This window comes from Xenopus laevis, chromosome 6S (genome assembly GCF_017654675.1).
Source record: "Xenopus laevis strain J_2021 chromosome 6S, Xenopus_laevis_v10.1, whole genome shotgun sequence".
In the NCBI taxonomy this organism is placed as follows: domain Eukaryota; kingdom Metazoa; phylum Chordata; class Amphibia; order Anura; family Pipidae; genus Xenopus; species Xenopus laevis.
In genome coordinates, this window is record NC_054382.1 from 86,413,484 (window position 1) to 86,439,503 (window position 26,020).

The 26,020-nt window shown below is 39.0% G+C and overlaps 1 protein-coding gene across 1 annotated transcript; it reads right to left on the reverse strand.

Moving 5' to 3' along the window:
- Window positions 1–11,092: 11,092 nt before the first annotated feature.
- LOC108695220 (cytosolic non-specific dipeptidase) lies at window positions 11,093–25,070 on the reverse strand. The gene is made up of 12 exons (XM_041567776.1): window positions 24,965–25,070; window positions 22,863–22,970; window positions 19,802–19,945; window positions 19,524–19,686; window positions 18,677–18,759; window positions 17,749–17,946; window positions 14,914–14,998; window positions 14,603–14,763; window positions 13,180–13,344; window positions 12,636–12,777; window positions 12,333–12,480; window positions 11,093–11,235 (listed from the first exon to the last, which is right to left on the reverse strand). Exons 1-12 carry the CDS (start codon window positions 24,965–24,967, stop codon window positions 11,166–11,168), a joined length of 1,470 nt encoding a protein of 489 aa, XP_041423710.1. The 5' UTR covers window positions 24,968–25,070; the 3' UTR covers window positions 11,093–11,165.
- Window positions 25,071–26,020: the final 950 nt, after the last annotated feature.

Below are 26,020 nucleotides of genomic sequence, written 5' to 3' on the forward strand. Positions count from 1 at the left end.
ACAGGACCTCCTATCAGCGCGTCCTGTCTCTCCAGCGTTGCGTCCAAGATGGCGACGCCCATAGCCAACACGTGGACAGCATACGTCCTGACACCGGCGCAATGATGTCATGCGCCTGCCGCGATTATAGGATTTGTTTGGTGAATTTTAACAATTCCCTAGCGAATTTCAATGTAAAATTCTAATTTTCAATTCGACCCTTAATAAATCTGCCCCTTAGTATTGTTATATTGCTTTTATTTAGTATTGTCTATTGCTGTCATGACCTTTTTTTTTCTTTATCAATAAAAAATTATAAAAACTGCTGAACATGTTTATATTAAAGTACTGATAAAACAGAAGTTGCTTTGCCCACTGAGCTTTTAAGACTTTGATTCAGCCAGTTTAAGCAGCCTATGAAAGGCACAGAGGCCACTGGGCTCTGCCAGAAGAAACAAGGGCATATTGCTGCTTATTAGGGATGTCGCGGACTGTTCGCCTGCGAACTAATTCGCGCGAACATCGACTGTTCGCGTCCGCCGAATGTTCGCGAACGTCGCGCGACGTTCGCCAATTTGGGTTCGCCTTAGCTGGCGCTTATTTTTGACCTCTCACCCCAGACCAGCAGATACATGGCAGCCAATCAGGAAGCTCTCCCTCCTGGACCACCCCTACACCCCCTGGACCACTCTCCTTCCATATATAAACTGAAGCCCTGCAGCGTTTTTTCATTCTGCCTGTGTGTGCTTGGAAGAGCTAGTGTAGGGAGAGAGCTGGTTAGTGATTTGAGGAACAGTTGATAGTAACTTTGCTGGCTAGTAATCTACTTGATAACTGCTCTGTATTGTAGGGACAGAACTCTGCAGGGATTTGAGGGACATTTTAGGTTAGGTAGCTTTGCTGGCTAGTAATCTACCTTCTACTGCAGTGCTCTGTATGTAGCTGCTGTGGGCAGCTGTTCTGCTGCTGATCTCTCATCTGCTGACTGCTGCCTGTAACCCAATAGTCCTTGTAAGGACTGCTTTTATTTTCTTTTTTGTTTTTTTACTTTGCTACTATAAGAGCCCAGTGCTATTAGTCTAGCTGTGTTGGGGAGTGGGACTGGTGTGCTGCTCCTCCTAGTAGTTCACCACTACCAGCACCAACCAGAGTCAAAATTGTTACAAAGTATCTTATTTGCACCTGTTAGCTGTTCTGAGCTCTTTGCCAAAAGCTAATTAAGTTAGCTGTTCAGTTCAGAGAAAAGAGGGACTTTCCAGTACAAAAGAGGGACAGGGGGTTGAGTGGTCAAAAGAGGGACAGTTGGGAGGTATGCAAGTGCCACCTAGCTGTGTGAGCTTTTTCACATTCTGTCTAAATAACAATAATAATTCTGTGTCCGTAAACATCACCTGAGTGATACAGCAGCAATAATATATTGTAATATATAATATCCGTATCCACTACTGTATACGTTGCCCTTGCAGGCATTGTTTGCCCAGTCTTTAACCAAGTGCCACCTCGCTGTGTGAGCTTTTTCACATTCCGTGTCCAGAAACATCACCTGAGTGACGTAGTGTGATTTCTGCCCTTTACAGCACAAAACGCAGCGCTGTGTCAACAATGTATTTTTCAGATACATTTTTGCCCTTGATCCCCCTCTGGCATGCCACTGTCCAGGTCGTTGCACCCTTTAAACAACTTTAAAATCATTTTTCTGGCCAGAAATGTCTTTTCTAGCTTTTAAAATTCGCCTTCCAATTGAAGTCTATGGGGTTCGCGACGTTCGCGAACCGTTCGCATTTTTGACGCAAGTTCGCGAATATGTTCGCGAACATTTTTTCCGCCGTTCGCTACATCCCTACTGCTTATTGTTGTTCGTCACTGCAAAACCTGAGGTTTTGTAATAAAAGGAACACTTGCCCAGGAGCAGTAAGCAGTCAGCAGGTAGAATTTACTGGTCATCTGATTAAAAGTAAACATGATATTGGTTGCTATGGTTAGTGCTACTAGGCAATGTTTGTGCCTTTTAGTACATATGGGGGCAAGGACTTTAATGGGGAACATTCTTGTCCTTTGTATTTATATGTACATTACAGAGCATAACTAGTTAACCTTAACTCTGGCTTTACAGAAAGTCTAGCACCACAATCAATTTGTTTGGTTCCTGACTAGCAACCAAATGGCATCTGAAATTCCACAAAAAATATTTTTTGTAACAAAGGTAAGTAACATATAGATGTTTGAAGATCATTAAAAAGGCATAATATACACCTACATATCTTATTTGGGGGTTTAAATTCCTAAAACCATATCAATACATATCAAATAAACTTCCCCCCCTTATTAAACGCTATCAAAACTGATTGTACCAAATGGCAAAAATTCGAGCTTTCTTGGCTGGGCCACATAGCCACGACCAAAATGACTATTCTCCCATGTATCCTCTATTTATTCCGAACATTACAAATATACATACCTCCAAAATGTATTAAAGCCCTCCAAAAACCTCTCCAATCCTTCATATGAAAGGGCAAGAAACCTAGATTAGCCTTAAATACACTGCATTTTCCAATAAATTTGGGGGGCCTGAGCCTACCTATGGTAATATCTCCCTATACCACAAAGCGTCCATCCTTGAAAATGTGATAAGAATGCATTAGGGACCCAGGGTATAAATCATGGGTAGCCATTGAAACCCATTACTTAAACTGTCACTCCATAGCCGAAATATTGTGGACCTCACGCGAGTCAAGATCAGCCATACTTGCAGCATTACGACAACAAAACTACTTCTGTATACATGGGATATAAACTGCAAAAAATACGCTTTTGGGGTCTTTCCATCCATACTCACCCCTATCACAGCCATCAAGTTCATGATTCCAAACATAAATATAGGAGAACTTTTTAACAAAGGTATCAGAACTCTAGGAGATCTTTATTTAGCTGGCTCATGGAGGCCTTTTGAGGACTTACAAAGGAAATATGATATACCAGACAAGACCAGATATCAAAAACTACTATACCAACTTCGATGGGAACAAGATCTCAACATTAGCCTTACACCACAAAGCTGAATATGATATTTTCAGCATCTAAAGGCGCAACCAGATGCACTAATCCCATTGAAACCATCAAAAAAAATCTTTTTAGATGGCACATGACACCGGCCAAAATCCACTGCATCAACCCCACTTAAAACGAGAAATGCTGGAGAGGATGTGATACCAAGGGCTCTTTTTTACATATGTGGTGGGAATGCCCACAAGTAAACAAGTTCTGGACTTCAACTTTTTTTTTTTTCAATGGATAAAAACACATTTCGGATGGTCAATCCCTTTTAAACCAGAGATAGCGCTACTCCAATCCGCTCCACCAGATTCCACACCTCCAATGAGAAAACTTTTGTTCCAAATCTTTACTGCTACAGCCACAATCATCGCAAGGAAATGGAAGCTTAATACTACCTATACACAGAATGACTTAATTACATTACTTAGCTCTTGTGAACAGATGGAGGAGATGGCTGCTATTTCAGTTACTTATCGAACAACTACCATAGTTCAACCCTGCCCCCTCCCCTCCCTAGATGCAGCTGCCCAGGTTCTATAGGAAAATTATGGAAATAATGCAAACAATGAGGAGACATAGAAATGAGTTATTGTTTATTGTTCACAATGCAAAGCAATATTACAATGCTGGATGTTGTATGTGTCATTCCACAGCTTTAAAATGTACAATATGTATGATACAATCTTGTATTTGTGATAACTGAAATAAAGCTTTTTTTGGCATAAGGCATAATATAACAGATATCAGTCAACGTGTACAGTATATTTTGTAGTCTGTTCTGTAAATTAAATTAAATAAGTACACCAATACATTTATGATTCGCTCTAATACCTAAAATTAGACTCATGAGCAAGTCACTAGAATATTGTTAGAGATGATTTTAGAACCTGTCTTATTGAAAATCACACATTTAATTTAGTTGTTCTTGCTGAAGTGTGTGGCATCATCATGCCTAGATTGATTGAGCTCTCTTAAGTCCTTTAGAATGAAGATGCCTATGAGTTGGGGAAAAAATGTAAAACCAATCATTCCACTGTATGGAAGAACAAATACTAACTTGCCCAGGTCAGGCTGTTAGTGAGACTGACTAGTCAAGCTCTTTTACGTTGACACTTTGTAAGAGCAATTTTATTTCTAATAAATATCTATTTATGGAATCAGTTTGGGTTTTTATATATTTTAGATCACTATCCCACTTGGCAGGCCATGACTCTTGGGTGCTTTTAATTTGCCCGCGATAAATGGGAAGATTTATTTCTTTACCGAAGTGGGGCATTTTGCTTTCTATTTCGGGAGTCGATTATTTGGCCACAAGCTTGTGTGCAGGGCCGCCATTAGAAATCACGGGGCCCCGTACAACAAAATTTTTGGGGCCCCCTGGGCCCCGCCCACACTGACGACCAAGCTCCGCCCCATATCCCGCCCACATCGCAGTTAAAAGACCACACAGACATCAGCGCTAAAAAAGTAACCCCCCCCCCACACAAGTTGTAAAAAGCTATTGATGGTCAGGGCCCCCTTATAAAAAAAATTGGGGCCCCAAAAAAAAAAATTAAAAATTTTTTTTTTTAAAAAACATTGGTGGCAGGGGCCCCCTGTTAAAAAAAACTTGGGGCCCCAACAAAAAAAATGTAAAAAAAACTAAAAAATAAACAAACATTGGTGGCAGGGGCCCCCTTCTAAGTTAAAAACAAATTGGGGCCCCAAAAAAAAATTTGAAAAAAAATTAATTTTTTTTTGAAAAAAAAAAAAAACATTGCCGGCAGGGGCCCCCTTATAAGTTAAAAACAAATTGGGGCCCCAAAAAAAAATTTGGAGAAAAAAAAATTTTTTTGAAAAAAAAAAAATGGTGGCAGGGGCCCCCTTACAAGTTAAAAACAAATTGGGGCCCCAAAAAAAATTTAAAAAAAAAAAATTTTTTTTGAAAAAAAAAAAAAAACTGGTGGCAGGGGCCCCCTTACAAGTTAAAAAAATTTGGGGCCACCAAAAAGAAAATTAATTTTTTTTTTAAAAAAAAAACCCCAAAAAAAACAATGGTGGCAAGGGGCCCCTTACGAGTTAAAAAAAAAATTGGGGCCCCAAAAACAAAAGTTTTAAAAAAAAGATTGGTGGCAGGGGCCTATAGAATATTAAAATAATACATTGGTGGCCAGGGGATTAAAAAAAAAAACCACAAACTGGTGTTCAGTAGAATTGAACTCATGGCTTCAGTACTTCAACTTCGCCTCCTTTCGTGACTTCGGGTCTTTTCACCGCTTCAGGACTTCGGCTTCGGCTGTTTTCGTGACTTCGGGTCTTTGCGCTGCTTCAGGACTTCGGCTTCGGCTGTTTTCGTGACTTCGGGTCTTTTCGGCGCTTCGTGACTTCGGGACTTCGGCTTTTTCCGTGACTTCGGGTCTTTTCGTCGCATCGGCTTCGGCTTTTCGGCACTTCCGCATTCGGCACTGAAGAGGCAAGACGTACGGCTCGGGCGCTCGTAAGGGGGGCCCGGATCTTCAAAAAAATGCAGCGCTGCCAGGCCCCCCTTCATGCCCGGGCCCGGTACGCTTGTCCCCCCTGTCCCCCCCTGATGGCGGCCCTGCTTGTGTGTTTTCAGAGTGAAAGAGGTTCACTTGCAGGTGTATCAGTACAATTGGGTATTTCATGTTGTGTGTTTAGACTAACAATGGCAAATATTGTTTATCATATCCCCCCATGAGAGAGCAGTTAAAGGGCACCTTTTGTGCAAAAATATCAATTCCGACCAAAGGTCGCTCGGACACTCACACTGGGATGGAGCTACCGATGCGAGCAGCCATGTCATAATTATTGAATGCGCAAATGAGCAAGTCGGGGCATTAGCTCATTATACACATACGTGTGACTCAACATGGCCGCTCATGACAAGACCTCCCTCCCAGTGTGGGGGGCCTGGTGTTTTAGAGCATATGTTAGCCCGACTCTTAAAGGAGAAGGAAAGGCTAAAATTAAGTAAGCTTTATCAGAAAGCTCTATATAAATACACCAGTAAACCCTCAAAGTAATGCTGCTCTGAGTCCTCTGTCAAAAGAAACACAGCTTTTCTTTCCTTCTATTGTTTATAATGGGCTTCTGTATCAGATTTCCTGTTTTCAGCTTAAACCTTCAGGGCACGGCTTGAGCATGCTCAGTTTGCTCCTCTCTCCCACTCCCCCACCCTGCTGTAATCTGAGCCCAGAGCTATGAGTGAGCATGAAGAGACTCAGGCAGGAAGTGATGTCACAACAAGCTAATATGGCAGCTGCAATCCTAAACAGATAGAGCGGTTTACTCAGGTATGGTAAAGCATTGTGCAGAATAAATATAGTGGTATAGCTTGCACTATTGTGGCTAATCTATTAGTAATAAACTAATTTGGTAGCTTTCCTTCTCCTTTAAATATCAGTTTTTTCTTATACAAATCATATTTACAATGTGCTGTCATTTTAAATAATTTTAATTTCTATACCTTGTAGTGTTTAAAGATCCACAATTGCCTGCTCTCTCCCTTCTGGATAGGGTCAGGGGCGCTCCACCAATGAGTTGAGGCACTCGCCTCAGGTGGCAGCGCCCCCTGGTTGCCAGGGGTGGGAAAAATGCCACTCCTGCGGCATTTCAAACGCTGGTGTAACAGGCTGAATAGGATCACCAACTCCCCTGGCTGTGTCAGTGATACTGCCTGCTGTAGATTTTGTCAGATGCCGTAGAGGCTTTAGACGAATCCTGTGATGCTATACATGCCCCTTGTTTTTAATGGTCATTAGCATGGCCTTCATCTGATTGGCTACACACAATTTATTCAACAATATCAAGAATTTACAAGTAACCATGAAGAGGAAGGGCTTGTGCTTTAGTTTTTGCTCCTACAGCAGTGTTCCAAGTTTTGAATAAATCATTCAGATCTGTAGGGCTTCAGTTATCTCTACATATATTTTTTAAAAACTGCATTTTTTTAATGACTACAGCCCACTTTACCTCTTGACTCCTTTATTGGTTGCTTTGTAATTCTGTATGTTTAATGTATAAAACCATTTATTAACTAAAGTTAGTTGCACAAATACTGTATGTACGTGTAATATTTTACAAATTAAAAGGTCTTTTAGATTATATGAGGAAATGCATATTGATACTAATTTGCATCAGTCACTTTAGGATAGTTCCTTATGGATGAAGTGAATATGAGCCATATATTACATTTTGGATGTGATTGGTATAACTTTTGCACTTGTCACTTTGAGATAGTTGTCCTTAGCCCCCTGAAATAAGGAAATAGTTTATAGTATAAATAGGGTTGGGTTTATTTAATGTTTACATTTTTTTTCTGAAATGGACACTATTTATACTACCATGTGTTTCGGGAGCATGTAATATTGAATTTGCATTGTATTTATTCTGCCATTTGGATTTTATATATGCAACTGGTACAAACTTTATTCTACAAGGTGCCCAACAGGTATATTACATTAGCACCACATTTATCAAATTTATCCTACCATGTGTTCTGGTATGGTATTAAGTGAACTGGCCATGGGATACTATGAAGCAATCTGAATATAAAATACATTTAAATAGCATCCTCAAACGCAAATTCACCCCCTCAACTATGACAGTAAAATTTGAGAATAATTGTGCTTTCAATACAACTATTGTTAAGGCAGTGATGTATTTCTGGGATTTTTGTTGCCCTGTCCATTTCAGTAGAGAATCCAGTGGCGGAACTACTGGGGGAGCAGGGGTGCGAGCAGGCCAGGGCCCGCACCCCCTCAGGGCCCCCCCCGGCAGCCCGTGCGCCACTGACAAATGCGGGCAGTACGGAGGGGGGCGGGGCCCGGCTGCGCGTCACGCACCAGGGCCCGCCCCCCTCCAATTACGTTACTGAGAGAATCCAACATCTGAAAATAATGCCTTGGAAGACTTTGACGCTATTGGGCTATCGTACAATAGGGAAAGTGTGTTAAAAGAGGACATAAAGTGGTATTCCCACCATGCATGCTGCTTAAATGGATTCTGTTAAAGGTTATTTTGCTTGGTCATGTGCTTTCAGAAAGAGCCAATGCTTCTCTATGGCTGCTTTCTGACAGGCTATTGTTTCTCCTACGCAATGTGACTGAAGGAGTAACAGTGAGACATGGATTTTTACTATTGAGTGTTGTTCTTATATCTACCAGGGAGCTGTTATCTGGTTACCTTCCCATTGTTTGGCTGATGGGCTTCAGTGGAAGTGGGTGATATCACTCCAACTGGCAGTGCAGCAGTAAAGAATGACTGAAGTTTATCAGAGCACAAGTCACATGACTGGTGGCACCTGGGAAACTGACAATATGTCTAGCACCATGCCAAATTTCAAAATTGAATATTAAAAAAAAGTTTGCTCTTTTGAAAAAACTGATTTCAGTGCAGAAGTCTGGTGGAGCAGCACTAAATATGATACTGTTTTAATATGTTTTATGATTTCCATCAAACTATAGGCTGTAAGGTGAGAGCAGAAGATGAGTACTGATTTCTGACTTTGAGATTGCTGGTTTGCTAAACATGAGGTTATGGAAATTAGATACAGTTTGCAAATATGGCTTATTTTAGCCAGTCATATAGCGAATTTGCATTTTAGTTGGATTACCTTAATTGCAAGCACTCTCCCTGCCTCCAGTGCAAGGAATTTAAAATTGTGTTTAGAACAGACATATTTAAATAGGGTTTATATACAGTATAAATCACACATAGGGGATGAGTTACTAATGGTCAAATTCAAATTTTTGCCACAGTTCGTATTGTTGCACAGAAACAAATTCAATTTATATTTTTGAAAACATGAATGTTTGGTATTTATTAAGCTCGAAAAAATCAAATGGCATCTTAAAGCTTGCTAGTTCAATTAGAGGTCAGTGGGAGTTGTCCTAGGCAAAACTCAAGCCATTTTTTTAATTCAAGAGTTTTTATGGGTTTTTTGAGCTTTTACACATATTTGAAGTTTTTGACAGTTTTTCAGAATTGTATTCAATCAAGGTTTTTATATTCTGTTTTTAATAAGTAAGCAAACATTAGAGTTTTCTTCAATTGTGAGTTTATTCAAAGTAGAAAACCAATATAACCTCACAAATTAGATTTTTGATAAATAATTTATGTTCCATAGCGATAACTGTTGATGTTCTTATCTGTCCAGCTGGTTGGATCTGAGCAGTTATGGTATGCTGCAATTTCTCCAGTACTGAAAGGGCCATTTATCAAAGGTCGAATTTGAATTAATGTTAATTTCTTTTTAAATTCGAATATACTCACAATTCGAGTGGGAGGTTATTTAAGAAATAAATTAGAATGTCTCATATTCAATCTAATGGTTCCGACCCGAAAATTCGAATCATATTCAATTTGTACGAATCTAGTTTTTCTCAGATAAAAAAAACTTTAATGTCCGGAAGGCTATCAACATCTCCTAATGGCTCAACGGACCTCTACCATTGACTTGTACATGAACTCAGCAGGTTTTAGGTGGTGAATATTCGAATTAGGACTGTTTCCATGGTCGAGATATTATAAATCTCACATTCAAATTTACATTCGGATAGGGGAATTAAAATGTACTTGATAAGTCTGCCTCTTAAAGTTTTCATAATTTTATTGAAGCAGTATAATTATCATTCATTGGTGTGTGATGGAGCGACACTTGCTCTGACTGATTTCAGTGAAACTATGTGCTTTGCAACCATATTAAAGGTTGGGGTTAGACATTTTGTCAATTTCCCAGCTGCCCCTGGTCATGTGACTTGTGCCTGCACTTTAGGAGAGAAATGCTTTCTGGCAGGCTGCTGTTTTTCCTTCTCAATGTAACTGAATGTGTCTCAGTAAGACATGGGTTTTTACTATTGAGTGCTGTTCTTAGATCTACCAGGCAGCTGTTATCTTGTGTTAGGGAGCTGTTATCTGGTTACCTTCCCATTGTTCTTTTGTTTGGCTGCTGTGGGGGAAAAGGGAGGGCGTGATATCACTCCAACTTGCAGTACAGCAGTAAAGAGTGATTGAAGTTTATCAGAGCACAAGTCACGTGACTTGGGGCAGCTGGGAAATTGACAATATGTCTAGCCCCATGTCAGATTTCAAAATTGAATATAAAAAAATCTGTTTGCTCTTTTGAGAAATTGATTTCAGTGCAGAATTCTGCTGGAGCAGCACTATTAACTGATTCATTTTGAAAAAATGTTTTTTTCCCATGACAGTATCCCTTTAAAGCCTTCGTAATTTTTTAAGAACTCTTTTTACATAAAAAAGTACCGTATATACTCGCGTATAAGCCGAGTTTTTCAGCACCCAAAATGTGCTGAAAAACTCGACCTCGGCTTATACGCGGGTCATACCGTAAATCCCTCACCAGCCGCAGATACGCTCCTTCCGCGGCCGCCCGGAGCAGGTCCAGGAGCTCCGGGCGGCGCGTCCTTCCCTGCTGGCGTTCGCTCCCAAAATGGCGGCGCCCATGGCCGCCACGTGGGTAGCGGCCGGCGCCGCTACCCACGTGGCGGCCATGGGCGCCGCCATTTTGGGAGCGAACGCCGGCAGGGAAGGACGCGCCGCCCGGAGCTCCTGGACCTGCTCCGGGCGGCGATCGGCGACCTTAGTGATTCAGAATGCTTTGGTTTATTCAACCCCAGTCAAACAGCACTAAGCTGTTTTAGCTCTTCCACTAATGTTGTTAAGGGTAAGTATAGCTTTATTATTTTTTTGTCAAAATATTTCTTTCAATTATTATATATTGAGACCGCAGTTTTAGCCTTGTCTAACAATGGTCTGACTACAAGTTCACATGAATACCTAGGGAAAGGCACTCCATTGCAACTGACTAGATGGAGCCAAAAATGTTTATTTTGAAGACCTGATTATGTATTGTCCGTACATTCTAAAGCACCAACATTCACATTTTGAAATCTGACATGGGGCCCCTAGGCTTATACACGAGTCAATACATTTTTCCAGTTTTCTTAGGTAAATTAGGTACCTCGGCTTATACACGGGTCGGCTTATACACGAGTATATACGGTAGCCATAAAAATGAGGTCAATCATCACATTGAAACTGATGTTTACATATTTTAATTTAAAAATATCTCTGCAAAGAAATACACATCAGTGGCTTGTTGCTGTTACAGTTCAGAAAGATATTGAAGAAAGTTCTTGAAGGTAAGATGCATACAGTTTGGTACCTTCAATGTAATTGTACCTAAAAAGAAAATAAGAACAAAAATTATTTTTACTTTTTTAGTTGTTTTCTGAACTTCCACTATCCCTAGATAGCGTCATGTATTGCTTGGTTTCTGGCTCGATACCTTAACCATTTGGCCAGGTGAGTCAGGCCTGACTCTTCCCTCTTGTCTTGCTTTACCCTATCTTGTACCTTCCCAGCCTTGACCTTGATCTGACTCTTGTCTGTTCTCATTTCCTATTCCACCTTGTATCTTTCACTCACTTCATCTTGTACCTGCCTTGCCGGTTCCTGCTTCCTGACCTGCTCTGCCCTGTACCCTGCTTTATTGCTTCCCTAGTCTCCCTCTGCTGTCTTGCTATCTGCTCCAGTCCTGTCTTGCTATCCTGCTCCAGTCCTGTCTTGCTATCATGCTCCAGTCCTTCCTGTCTTGCTATCCTGCTCCAGTCCTCTCTTGCTATATTCTCTTGCTATTTCTGCTCTAGTCTCCTTCGGCACTCTATCCCCAGTTTGATCTGATCTACACCCGCACCGTCCTGTCCCATCCAGTCTGTTCCTGTTCCACTCCTGCTCCGTCCAGTCTGTTCCTGTCCGGAGTTGTTGCCCTCTTCATCCAGTCTAGTCCAGTCCTGATCTTTGCCCTCTCCGTCCTATTCTGCTCTGTACCTGATCCAGACTGACTCTTCGCCCTCATTAACCTGTTCCTTCCTCCCCTATAAGTGTTCTCTAGGCACATACAGCTCCTGCCCTTTCCCTATCAGTCTCCACACTGCCCCCTACCTAATCCATGACAGATAGCCAGCGACCACAGGCTCCAAACCTTTTCTACTGTAGGCCTCAAAACTCCAGCTAAAGTGATACTGGCATATTTCAGCCAATTTCATTGTTAGACTTCAAGCACTAATTAGGCCATGGCTGGGGCAGCAGTGATGTTGACTTAGGGGCAAATGTACCAGCATCAGTCCCCTTTTGTCACTTTTGAACAAGCCATGACTGAAAAGTGTGTCTGTCTAATTGAGGCATAGAGGATCAAGTACAGACGATATATATATATATATATATATATATATATATATATATATATATATACATTTTTTATTAAAGCAGGATCTTACTTGCTTATTTTCTCATTTTGACCATGAGGAGCATCATCTGGTCCACCAATACCTAGTAACATTACACTCTTTCCAAGTACATCTTCAAACGTTTTAGCAATGGGAATGGTCCCACCAGCTCGGATCATGTCTGCTTCTAAGTTAAACACTAGAGGGCAGAAAGACATTAGAAATTTAAGCACACTTAATGAAACTGGATGCTGCAGACTTGTATTCCGTAGCTCTCAGTGTAAGGATATACTCAATATGCTTATGTCATTGGAGATGGATAAATTAAACTGTTATACTGCAACATCTTATTACCTCTTTTAACCGCTCTCCTAGCTGCCAGATATTGCGGTTCATTCATGTCTGCCAACCAAGGTTTTGCTCCAATTACCATTGTTACCTTTATTTTATTAGGGCTTTTCCTTTCAGAAAATTTGGCCTCCAAGTAATCAGTAACCTGTAAGTTGGAAAAAAATGTACAGAAATAACATAACTTATTTCAAATAATAAAATAGAGTACTATAAAATGTAAGGGGAAAGTGTTTTTAATCCTGTTTTCATGCTTCAATTTTCACACATACACAATTGCCTAGCCCCTTTACCATATAAAGATTGAAAGCTAATATTTAAAGCCACTCTTTATCTGTAACATGGAACAAGGGACTTTTTAGTTGGTACCAGTACTGGGGCAAACTTTGGTGATGTTTCTTCATATCCAGATAGGGTTGCCATCTGTCTGGTTTTTGTTGGTCTGGAAGTCTAAAACCCAGACAGGACTAACTGCCGCTGCATTCAGCCAATCAGACTTCTGGATAATAGCCCTGCAGTCATAATAGGCCATTCAACTGAGCACACATACCTGTTTTTCTACAACGGATGGTTCCATATTAGGAACTTGACGAATGGAGAACTTTCCAATGACTTTCGCAGGGATTACAGTTTTAGTTCCTGTTCCAGAGAAAGCTCCTTCAATCCCATGAATTGATAGAGAAGGGTAGCGCCATCTATGCATAAGTAAATCTTCCTAAAAATTAAATATTTGCATTAATTCAGCCATTCCAATCACCATACTACCTGGTAAATACTAACATAGTATCCCATCAATTCAGAATTCATCTTTTATATTTTCATCTTTTATATTTATTTTAGCAAAGGTTACATTTTGGCAAAACCTTTAGTGAATTGTGATGCTATACCTTCCTGATATTAGGTGCTAGGAAGGATCTCCTCATAGAGGGGTAACAGCTCTTCCTATATTGCACAGACTATGGGACAGGTAGTGCAAAAACACCAAACATGGGCAAATAGTTTAACTACATAGTAATCATATCTATGACATCTTTAACTAGAGGCCAGTGCAATGTAGCTATGGCGAAGGGTCAATGTAACTACGCTAATTCACTAACTTGCACATTTTACTGAACGTTACCTCTTGCGCCAGACTTGCCTTCACCACCTCAGACCAGGCGAAGTGCAATAGAGTAGATAGGGATTGCTTCAAAAATAGTTTAATTTTTTCTAAGTCCCAAAAAACGCTGGCGTTTTTTCCTTTTTTAAGGGTGATAGGTTGAAAAGGATTGTACATTTTTTTGGGGGTAGCCTCCTTCCCCCCTACATTTCCTAACATATGGCACCTAAACTATAAAGTGGGCACATGTGTAGGGCAAAATAACAACACTATTTTATTTTATGAAGGTTTCCCAGGCTTGTGTAGTGTAATGTATTTGCTGCTACATATACGTCCATTCAACTTGGCGCCGTATGCAAATTAGGCATTGCTAGTGTAACTTCGCTTTGCTTGACAAATAAACGCTAGCGCAAATTCTCTAATTCTCAACTTTGGATTTTAGTGAATTAGCGGCGCCCTGGCGAAGTGCGGCGAATGCGTCACTAGCGCATTTTCGCTGCTTAGTGAATTTGCCCCCTTATCTGTTTGTGAATTGGCTGGCACATGATTAATTAGCATAAGTCCTAATAGATATTTTCAAATCTGATGTGTATACTGGGGGTGATCATTGACTCCCATAAACCTGATACAAAGCAAACATTGATTCATTGTACTCATAAATACAGTCATAACTTATGTGTGTTAGTCAATTTGTGCAATGAAATGTCATTTATGGCTGAAAGAGAACATATTTGTATAGATGTAGTGAAAATGATATGCAGAAGACCGGCATTTGTTGTCCATTGAAAAAAACCCTGTTGCTTTTCTTTAGGTAAAGGTATGTAACCTTATTACATGTCATAAATCATTTTATGCACTTTAAACCTGCACTTACTTTTGTATCATGAAGGAATTGCTTGACCCCTGTGTCGGCTTGCATTTCCTCTAAACTGAATTCAAGATTTTTGTACAGGTTTGTTTCATTTTCACCCAGAGCTGCTACGGCCTCATATATCCCTGGGACAAGGATACGACCCTTTTCATCTGCAAGTGTGTCTTCAAAATAAGAGGAATTCAGGTTTATTGAACAAACCTTCTGTCTTAGTAGGAGTCTTAGTAAGAAAAGCTGATGAACATTGAGAATGTGTGGACATTTCATGATGTGTTAAAATCTTGAAAGGAAACAAAACTGAAGTGCAGACTTACTCAGCAAATATACCAAGTCACTCATAGCTTCATGAACTGTCCCTCCAAAGCCACCAGAGTGCAGATCTCTCCTTGCGCCTTGTACCTAAATGATCAAAACAATTTGAAAGCTTCCGTATATATATATATATATATATATATATATATATATATATATATATATATATATATATATATATATATATATATATATATACAGTGGTGTGAAAAACTATTTGCCCCCTTCCTGATTTCTTATTCTTTTGCATGTTTGTCACACTTAAATGTTTCTGCTCATCAAAAACCGTTAACTATTAGTCAAAGATAACATAATTGAACACAAAATGCAGTTTTTAAATGAAGGTTTACGTTATTAAGGGAGAAAATAAAAAACTACAAATCAACATGGTCCTGTGTGAAAAAGTGATTGCCCCCCTTGTTAAAAAATAACTTAACTGTGGTTTATCACACCTGAGTTCAATTTCAAAGGTTATAAAGCCATTTCTAAAGCTTTGGGACTCCAGCGAACCACAGTGAGAGCCATTATCCACAAATGGCAAAAACATGGAACAGTGGTGAACCTTCCCAGGAGTGGCCGGCCGACCAAAATTACCCCAAGAGCGCAGAGACAACTCATCCGAGAGGCCACAAAAGACCCCAGGACAACATCTAAAGAACTGCAGGCCTCACTTGCCTCAATTAAGGTCAGTGTTCACGACTCCACCATAAGAAAGAGACTGGGCAAAAACGGCCTGCATGGCAGATTTCCAAGGCGCAAACCACTTTTAAGCAAAAAGAACATTAAGGCTCGTCTCAATTTTGCTAAAAAACATCTCAATGATTGCCAAGACTTTTGGGAAAATACCTTGTGGACCGACGAGACAAAAGTTGAACTTTTTGGAAGATGCGCGTCCCGTTACATCTGGCGTAAAAGTAACACAGCATTTCAGAAAAAGAACATCATACCAACAGTAAAATATGGTGGTGGTAGTGTGATGGTCTGGGGTTGTTTTGCTGCTTCAGGACCTGGAAGACTTGCTGTGATAGATGGAACCATGAATTCTACTGTCTACCAAAAAATCCTGAAGGAGAATGTCCGGCCATCTGTTCGTCAACTCAAGCTGAAGCGATCTTGGGTGCTGCAGCAGGACAATGACCCAAAACACACCAGCAAATCCACCTCTGAATGGCTGAAGAAAAACAAAATGAAGACTTTGGAGTGGCCTAGTCAAAGTCCTGACCTGAATCCTATTGAGATGTTGCGGCATGACCTTAAAAAGGCGGTTCATGCTAGAAAACCCTCAAATAAAGCTGAATTACAACAATTCTGCAAAGATGAGTGAGCCAAAATTCCTCCAGAGCGCTGTAAAAGACTCGTTGCAAGTTATCGCAAACGCTTGATTGCAGTTATTGCTGCTAAGGGTGGCCCAACCAGTTATTAGGTTCAGGGGGCAATTACTTTTTCACACAGGTTTGGATTTCTTTTCTCCCTAAATAATAAAAACTCTCATTTAAAAACTGCATTTTGTGTTTACTTGTGTTATCTTTGACTAATAGTTAAATGTGTTTGATGATCAGAAACATTTTGTGTGACAAACATGCAAAAGAATAAGAAATCAGGAAGGGGGCAAATAGTTTTTCACACCACTGTGTGTGTGTGTATATATATATATATATATATATATATATATATATATATATATATATATATATATATATATATATAAACCTCTAAAAGAGCAATACAATCTATTTTTAGCCAGCTACAAGTACACTGCAGGCAGTAGACAATATCTTCCAAGTTTGAGCGCAAAAACCAAATATGCATAATTTAAAAATAATCCAAAGGTAATGGTGGTATGATTCAACAGTGATAGCATTATATTATGAAGCACAGACAGTATAAAATCTGTAAAACCAAGAATTAAATGCTACTTAAAAATAATTACAGCTGCATTTTTACTGACATTCAATAGTACTCTGTGTTATCAAATTAAAGGATTATTTCTCAAGATGTATTGCAGCAAATGACAGTTTTTAACACAGGTTTTCATTATTTATATTCCTATATACAGATTGTATAGGGAAAAATAACACTTATTATGTACTTATTAAAGGAACTGTAACACCAAATATGAAAGTGTCCTATAGTAATAGCCATATAATGTACTTGTGCCCTGCACTGGTAAAACTGGTGTATTTGCTTTAGAAGCAGGACTATCGTTTATATAAACAAACTGATGTGTAGCCATGGGGCAGCCATTCAAAGCTGGAAAAGGAGAACACAGGTTACACAGCAGATAGCAGATAATCACTGTGGTATACAACGGGATTCTTCAGAACTTATCTGTTATCTTCTATGCGTCCTGTAATCGAAATTGCTTTCCCCATGGCTACACAGTAGTGTGTTTATATCAACTATAGTTGTGTTTCAGAAGCAAACACACCAGATTTTCCAGTGCAGGGCAACTGTACATTATATTGTCATTCCTTTAAAGCACTTAAATTTTTTGGTGTTACTGTCTCTTCAAGTAACCACTTGAATAAGCAACTGAACATGGTACAGGTATGGAACCTGTTATCCAGAATGCTTTGGACATGGGGTTTTCTGGATAATGTATCTTTATGTAATTTGGATCTTCAAAACTTTACTAGAAAATAATTTAAACATCAAATAAACCTAATAGGCTGATTTTGCACCATTGTCCTGCATGTGGATGCTGAAAAGTTGATATGGAGTGGCCTGGTAAGCTTGGGACCATTAAATTATTAAAATAATTGTTTGGATGCCATTTATGTTGCTTGGGGTTGCACTGAATATATAAATGCAAAGGGAGAGTGTACTAAACAGGGTACCTCAATGAAAAAGTAGCAGTTGCCCCTGGCACCATAAGTAATTCCTGGCTTCTTGCTTAACCATGGTGTGTCTGTGACAACAATATAGTCTACATCGGAGAAGAAAGTATCCTTTTTATCCTCCACAAGTTTCTCCAGTCCATCAGATCCCACTTCTTCCATTCCCTCAATAACAAGCTTCACATTCACTGGAAGACCCTGTAAAGAAAATGAAAAGTGACAAATTCGACAATGTAAAAACGTGAGGAGTAATCGTTTCTGAAAAACACCCATTTTCTTTTTTCTTTTCAGGGGAAAGGATTCAAATAGTAAATACATGGAGGATTATGTTACAGAATGGCCAATAACTTTTCAATTGGTCTAAATTGTTTATTTTTGTATAGTTTATGAGTTATTTGACTTTTTCTTTCTAGCTCTCAAAAGGGGGTCACTGACCTAATTTAAAACAAATACTCTGTAAAGCTACAAATTTATTGTTGTTGCTACTTTTTATCACTTATCTCTCTGTTCTGACCCCCTGGATATTTCATATTCTCATTCAAATCAATGCTAAGGTAATTTGGACCCTAGCAGACCCTGAGTCTGCACCCACGCATCGCTGTGGATATATATATTTTTATATATATATATATATATATATATATATATATATATATATATATATATATATATATATATATATATCTATATCTATATATATATCTATATATATCTATATATATATATATATATATATATATATATATATATATATATATATATATATATATATATATAAAGACCTTTTTTTTCTATACACATTTTCTTTACCGTGTACCCAGGTATTTTTCCAAAACGGAGTGCTGTCCACAACCACAATATATATATGTACCTCCTAAATTCCATATTCCATAGAAACTATTCAAATGAAAGCTGTTTATAAACATACCATCACATTAACAGATTCCAGAGCATGCAACAATGCAAGCACTTGTCCTTTGTCATCTGAGGTCCCTCTTCCATAAAGATTGCCTACAGAATTAAAAATATAGGGGGAAATATTTAAACTGTGCTGATTGATGGGATATATATACATATACTGTGTGCGTATATATATATATATGTGTGTGTGTATATATTTATTTTTTTACATTACTGTTTTAATATTATGCATGCCATCAGGGCCGCCATCAGGGGGGCACAGGGGGTACAACTGTACCGGGCCTGGGCCTGAACGGGGGCCCCGCTTGCTGCACTTTTTGAAAGAGCCAGTCCCCCTTAACAGCACCAAAGCCCTGCCACCCTTCCAAAGCCCGATCCAATGAAAAGCCGAACAATCGAAGTCCCGAAGCAGCGAAAAGACCCAAAGTCACGAAAACAGCCGAAATTGAAGTCCTGAAGTGGTGTAATGACTTATTTTTTTAATTTGTAGGGGGGCCCTGACCACCAATTTTTTTAAAAAAAACGTTTATGGGGGGCCCCGAAAGGTTTGTTGTATGGGGCCCCGTGATTTCTAATGGCGGCCCTGCATGCCATAGTTATTTTTCGATAATGAACCCCCAACATGTAAAATTTTACACAACAGTGTTCTCATACTTTGTTCTCCTGTCCCCTGCTGAGTCTGCATTCTCTGTTGCAGTGCATTTGAATAATGTATATATTTTTGCCTGTAAAAGACACACCGCTATCATAGTGGCTTTTGCCTAAGAGAGCAGCAGCACAGTTATGTCCACAGTTCTATTTAGCTGCCATTTACATGATATATATTGACTCCTCAGTGATATTGAATGACTTACCATCTTTCTCCACAACTGTATAAGGCTCTGTTGACCACCCATCTGTTTGCTTTGCTGGCTGAACATCCATGTGTCCATAGAAACAGACTGTTGGTTTGCTTTTGTCATTTCCTAGCTCTGCTAGGATAACTGGAGGCAAAGGAATCTTCTCCCCAGATGACAGCTAAAAAATATTTATTAACGTTAATGCAACTTGTCTGAATCTGAAGTACGTTTTCAATTTATTTACTAAACTCAGAGTAAATGTAAAGTATAATGAATAACAAAGCATAATGTACCTCTTGCTCGCCAATTTCTGCCATCTCAACATTTCCACCCAGTTTGAGAATATAGTCCTTTGTAATTTCCATCATTTTATTAACCAAGTCTCTCTTTGATGGATCACTGGAGTCACTTTCTATTGCCACCCAGTCCTTTAATCTCTGTGCAAAAAAACAAAGCAATTTAAGTTTGATATATACAATATGGTCATTTAAGTCCAGACTTTTTTTTGGCTGGACTATTAGCATTCCCTAAAAAGCAAACTGTGTAGTAATCATAGCAGCACTGATTTTTCAGACCAGATAACTCACTCCTATGACCCCCATGTATGTCGTCATAGAGACAAACAGGCAACCGCATCCCTACTTAATTATTGTAATATGGCCTTTCATCTATGTGGTGGGACATTTAGGGGCACATGTATTACAGTATGACATTAGAGCTCACCACAGTTAAAATTCACCCACTTTCTATTCATTCCTATAGGATTTTTAGAAGTATCTTTATCAAATAGTGTTATCAAGTATTATCAAATAGTGACCCATTAATAAATACAATTCTAAAAATCCCATAGAAATGAAAATGTGAAGTGTGTGAATTTGACACTTTGATAAATCTGCCCTAAATGTCCCACAGATAGGGTTGCCACCTTTTCTGGTAAAAAATACAGATCTTCCAATATATTTATCTTTTTTCCCTATTGATAACATTGGGATCAGCCATCATTTTTGCCAGACAGGCCGGTAAAATACCAGACAGGTGGCAACCCTACCCACAGATGGTCTCATTTTCAATACATGTGTTCACTACACGCTACACATTGAACAGATTTGTGTGCAAAAATGAATATTTTCATGCTGAAATTCACTCAGTATAGCTGTGTCTAGGCCCCCAATGCTGTGCCTAAGCGTTGAGCTACACAAAGAATCCCCTTTTCTCTGCCTGCAAACAAAGACCCAGGCAGGGAAAAGCAGATCATCCACATCATGTCCCCCCAGACTTATTCTGCACTTGTTAAAATTGTGTTTTTGCCTCAGAAGCACTATTACAGTTCACATATAAAAGCTGCTGTGTAGGCATGGGGCAGCCATGAAATTAGGGAAAAATGCCCACAACACATAAGCTGTGTAGAATACAACATGTTTAGTTCTTAAACATTAAAATAAACCAAGGTCAAATGCTATTCATGGCTCTCCACAGGACTATTGAGTAAAAACCTCTCTCACAGAAAATAGGACATTTGTGTATATTTTGCTCAACTAGCATGATCAAATAGGAGTTTTTTCTTAGGGTAACAGGACCCCATTAAGAATTATCCTATGTCTTTATACTTTTTTCCCAGGGACTGTGTTTTACTTGCAACTCCCAAGTGGTAGCCTGTTTTAATGACCACCACTAGGCTCACCTCTCTGAAGCTGGGAATGATAGGAACTAACATAAAACTGCCCACTGCTTCTTTATAGACTATAGCAAAAGGGTCATTTGTTCTCACCATTAAACAATTTCAAACCATTAGGTGGAGTGGAAAGAGAGTGCGACAACAAAGAAACACAAAATAATCTGCACCCATGTGTGTAAGTATAGTAAGCTCATATAATCAACAACTTCAATCAGGTGACTATTTGGGAGGTTTAAACTTGAAAAAAATACCTGTTGTATTTAAAGGAGAATTTAACCCTAAAGTTAAAAAAACCCTACCCCCCTACCCTACATAGACCCCCCTCCCTCCTCCCCCAGCCTAATTGTTAGCCCAGGCAAATGCCCCTAATGTTTTACTTACCCCTCGGTGCAGATTCAGGCATCTGCATTCACAGGCGCCACCTTCAGTCGCTTCGGTAATCTTAGAAATGAGATGGACGCTTCGGCAATTTTTGTGAGTTTTGGAGCAAGCGCAGTTGACGCAACACAGAACATTGCTCCAACTGAGCATGCGCCGCCATGCCGGTCTCATTCTGAAGATTTCCGAAGAGAAGAAGATGGCGCCTGTTTACTCCGATTGCCGAATTTGCACCAAGGGGTAAAACGTTAGGGGCATTTGACCAGGGTAACACTTAGGCTGGTGGGAGGAGGGAGGGGGTATATGTAGTGTAGGTGGTAGGTTTTTTTTTACTTTAGGGTTGAATTCTCCTTTAAATTTAAAGGAGATTGTTCAACTTCTAAGTATAAAGTTTAATTTTCCTGTCTGTAGTGTTTCAGTCTGGCAGCTCAGTGATCCAGAAGCATATTAGAAACTGTTACAATTTGCTACATTTAATTGATACAATTAGTTGATACATTTCTCAGCAGCATCTGTGGAATATAAGCAACTATTGTATCAATTCAAAACAGCTGCTTTTAATGAAACTCAGCAGGTCCAAAAGATAACAAATGTATCAAATAAATGTATCAAAGAGCAGTTAAAGTCAGCAACCGCCCCCCCCCCACCGTCTGCTTTAGAAGGTGAAAAATAAAACTTTACACTTCAATATTAGAAAAACGGTCACAAATAGGAAATAGAAAGTAATTGGAAAAAAATCTAATTTCTGGTGAACAATCTGAAACCAACCAAACTGAAAAATGTGTTTGAAGGTGAACAACCCCTTTAAGTGCATTTTTTAGTCCTAATGTGATAAATGTACATATGATTGAGTAAATATATCTGTTCTGTCTCAGTAGGCCTTTTATCTTATTCATTTAGATGAAATAATCAGATACAAACCTTACAGGTAGCAGTGCAGTAATGGAAACAAGCTTTCATACAGAAGGTTTTGGTTCATCCATTTGCGCTATGTTGCTTTTGTCCTGATTATAATTCTGCATAGGGATTCCCAGACACAATACAAGGACTGCTGTTTTTAGTCCTTTTTACTTTATTTAAAGGCATATCAGGAAGTAGACTTTACCCTAAAATCCCAAAAAGTGTTTGTTTTTTTAATTCAAAATGTTTTCTTCAAAGCAAGTATATATACTTTCCATTCATGTGGCACCCCATTAATTTGCTTATTTGTAAATTAGCCAGTCTTTCCAGATATTCTTCCATGAAATCATCATTACTCTAGTCCAAGAAACCCAAAGCTGATTGGAGAAATCATTGCTTACCTGGATAAATTCATCTTGATGAGCATCAATATACTGAGAAACCCCATCTTTTGGCACAGGGGATAACAGAACTTGATATGTTAACAGAAATATGATGAACAAGCAGAACTGTAAAGAAGATAATAGCCATTTATTACTGAAGTATTTGTCATGTTAAAAATACGCACCAGAAACCTACTGTATATATGGTATATTCAGTGAATGTGTTTATTACTATGACAAATTGTCAAGAGAACAAGATAAAAAATGGAAATTAAGGGAAGACAGACAGGAAATCGTAAAAATGTAAATAATGGAACTGAAGGAAGAGAAGGTAACAGGTCATTTTAGAGAAACATAAGTGTGTCTGGCAGAATGGAAAGATAGAAAGCATGTGAAGAGAAGCAAAATTAAGGAGAAGAGGAAAAGATAATGAATGTAGCAAAAAAACAGAAGTAGAAGACAGATCACAAGTTTATGGTAGAAGATAAACAGCAACAAAAAAAAAACAAAGCAGCCTGAAGAAAAAGGAAAAAATACCGGAAAAAAAAGGATTTTATTCCTGCAGAAACTGCAAAGCCTGCAAAACCATTTCCGTGTGCAGGGGAATCCGTCTTTTTTTTTTCCGGTATTTTCGCCCCTGAGGAAGTATCAAACAATACGAAACGCGTTGGGCCAAGATATTTGTATTATCTTTTATTTATTTATTTAAATAATAAATGATCTTTTTAAATCCGGCAAATATGTGCCTTTAAATAATTTCTACTTTTATGAGCGTTCCCATAGCGAATTCAGCCTGTTATGAACTAATAAAGAACTGTGTCCACCCACGGCCGCTTACCACGAGGAGAGACACGCCGACTATCTGGAGTACCAAGAATATCCAGTCGAGAACGTGAAGAGGGGCCGCACCGATACCGGCACAGATTTGCACACGGAGAGATCCCTCTGCATAAACCGGCTTTTACAACAAAGGAGCCGCTTCTGCGGAGACCGGCATTGGGAAGAACATCACTGCAATTAACGGCAATTGTATTCCAATACCAGGTAAGCGCATTACCCGCTCACCCCTTCTGTGATCGCCGAGGGTGCTACACTATTCTTATTTTTTATCCAACAGGCATAAGGGTGACCGTGATTAGACGATTTTCGGTACCTTACTTTACAAAACATGATTGACACCTTACAATTGTGAGTAGATCCAACGCTATTTACCAGAACCCTGTATTAAGGTTAATACACCAGAGAGCCTTTCTTTCTACCTATAGGAACCTCATTCAGCGCACCTTCCTACCTTCCTATAATAGTATAATTACTTATTCAGAAATCAAGTTTAATAATCTGAATATAGCCTTCGGCACTCATTTTTTCTTGTCAGATCTTGATTTCTCATGTTGACAAAATGTTGGATAAATCCTCTTAGCTATGATGGGAAGGAATCTGCATCCATGATTTTATTCGGCCAAATCCTTGTGCATGGCCAAACCAAATCGGAATCCTAATTTGCATATGTAAATTAGGTGTGGAAAGGGAGATCACGTGACTTTTTGGTGACAGAACAATGAAATAAAAAACATTTTCCCACCTTTTCCTTTCCTACCCCTAATTTCCATATGCAAATTAAGATTCAGATTCGGTTCGGTATTCACCCAAATCTTTCACAAAGGATTTGAGGATTAAGTAAGAAGAATCCCAAGTGGATTTGGTGCATCCCTTATTAGTTACATTAGAAAATATTAATTAACTAGTGTATGGGCTATAAAAAAAATACATATATTTATATGTATATTCCAATATCCAAACAGTGTCAGACTGGCCCACTGGGATATCAGGAAAACTCCCGGTGGGCCCAGGTGTCAGTGGTCCCTCTTGCTTCTAACCATTTGGCCTATTTAATGGTCATTCACTATTTTTTACGGGACAAAAATGGAAGAATATAGTAAGCAGATATAAAAGACCAGGAGAATGAAGAAGTTGAGTGAGGAGAGGAGGAATAATAGTTTGGAAAGTGGGCCCACAGTCTAAGGTTTTCTGGTGGGCCCCTGGCATCCCAGTCTGACGCTGTATCAACATAATAATACTGTAACTCTGTAGCAGCAACAGAAAAGACCAATAGTTCTTACCATGGCTGAAGCGTATTGTTTCCCGGTGATGAAGTGTTTAGCTTGTTACTGGGCAATGGAAAGGTGCCTGCAATCATTTATACACCGTCTCCGCAGCCACTCCCATTGTCCCACTTAATCAGATTTTGTAGCTATAATACATTTAGTTACTTTATGGGGCTAGTTAATAATCTGCATAAAATAAATGTTAACATAATCCCATTTAGTTTTAAATTCAATTTGTTTTGCCTTCACTTAAGGTCATGCAATATTTGTTCAGATTAACACATATAATATTGCAAGGACACTGATGGATAGCGGCCAACGAGTAAAACCTTACATAACAGAAAAAGTCTAGAATTGAATGTCTGCACTGCAACAAATAATTTGAATTTAGCCTCAGACATGGATTCAAACACGTCACAGATGTTTATGATTGCATTGTCATGACAGTTGCCATTATAATAATGAGATGTAGTCCATTCAGTTCCTGACATTTTGCTGATGCAGCTTTTTTTTTCTTGAAAAGTCGTGGCAATGAAATATTACATATGACATTGGCCTAATGGCTTCGATGCTGTTATATGTCAATGTAAATAATATCGACCCATTTTACTGGTTTAATGAATAGCATATATATCAGGCCAACTGCCAATAAACAGACTCTTTCCTTCTGCATTATTTTATAGGATGAGCTGCAACACTATTTTTGTGCCACATTTTCAACATAGGGGACCTTATTTATCAAAGTTTGAATTTATCTGACTTTTTTAATGAAAAAAGTTCAACTAAACTAGAATCCACGACTGGAGCTTATTTATTATTAAAAAAGCATGATTTAATCGGATCGGGGACAAACCCAAAAAAATCAAGCATAAATCCGAATCTGAGTGGAAATTTTCCTGAATTACTTGATTTTTTCGAATTTTTTGATTTTTGCCCGAAAAGTCAGAAATAGTTGGATTTTTGGGCTAATTCCAGCACAGACCAAAGTAAATTCCAAATGGATAGGGACCTCTCCGATTGACTTTTATTCAACCTCGGCAGGTCTGAGATGCCAGATATTCGGATTCTGAC

Coding starts and splice junctions, on each gene's coding strand:
- LOC108695220 (XM_041567776.1), bottom strand. Junction 12,778..13,179: donor CATCCGTTGTAGAAAAACAG/GTATGTGTGCTC, acceptor TCCAACTTACAG/GTTACTGATTACTTGGAGGC. Junction 11,236..12,332: donor CAAAATGAGAAAATAAGCAA/GTAAGATCCTGC, acceptor TTTTCTTTTTAG/GTACAATTACATTGAAGGTA.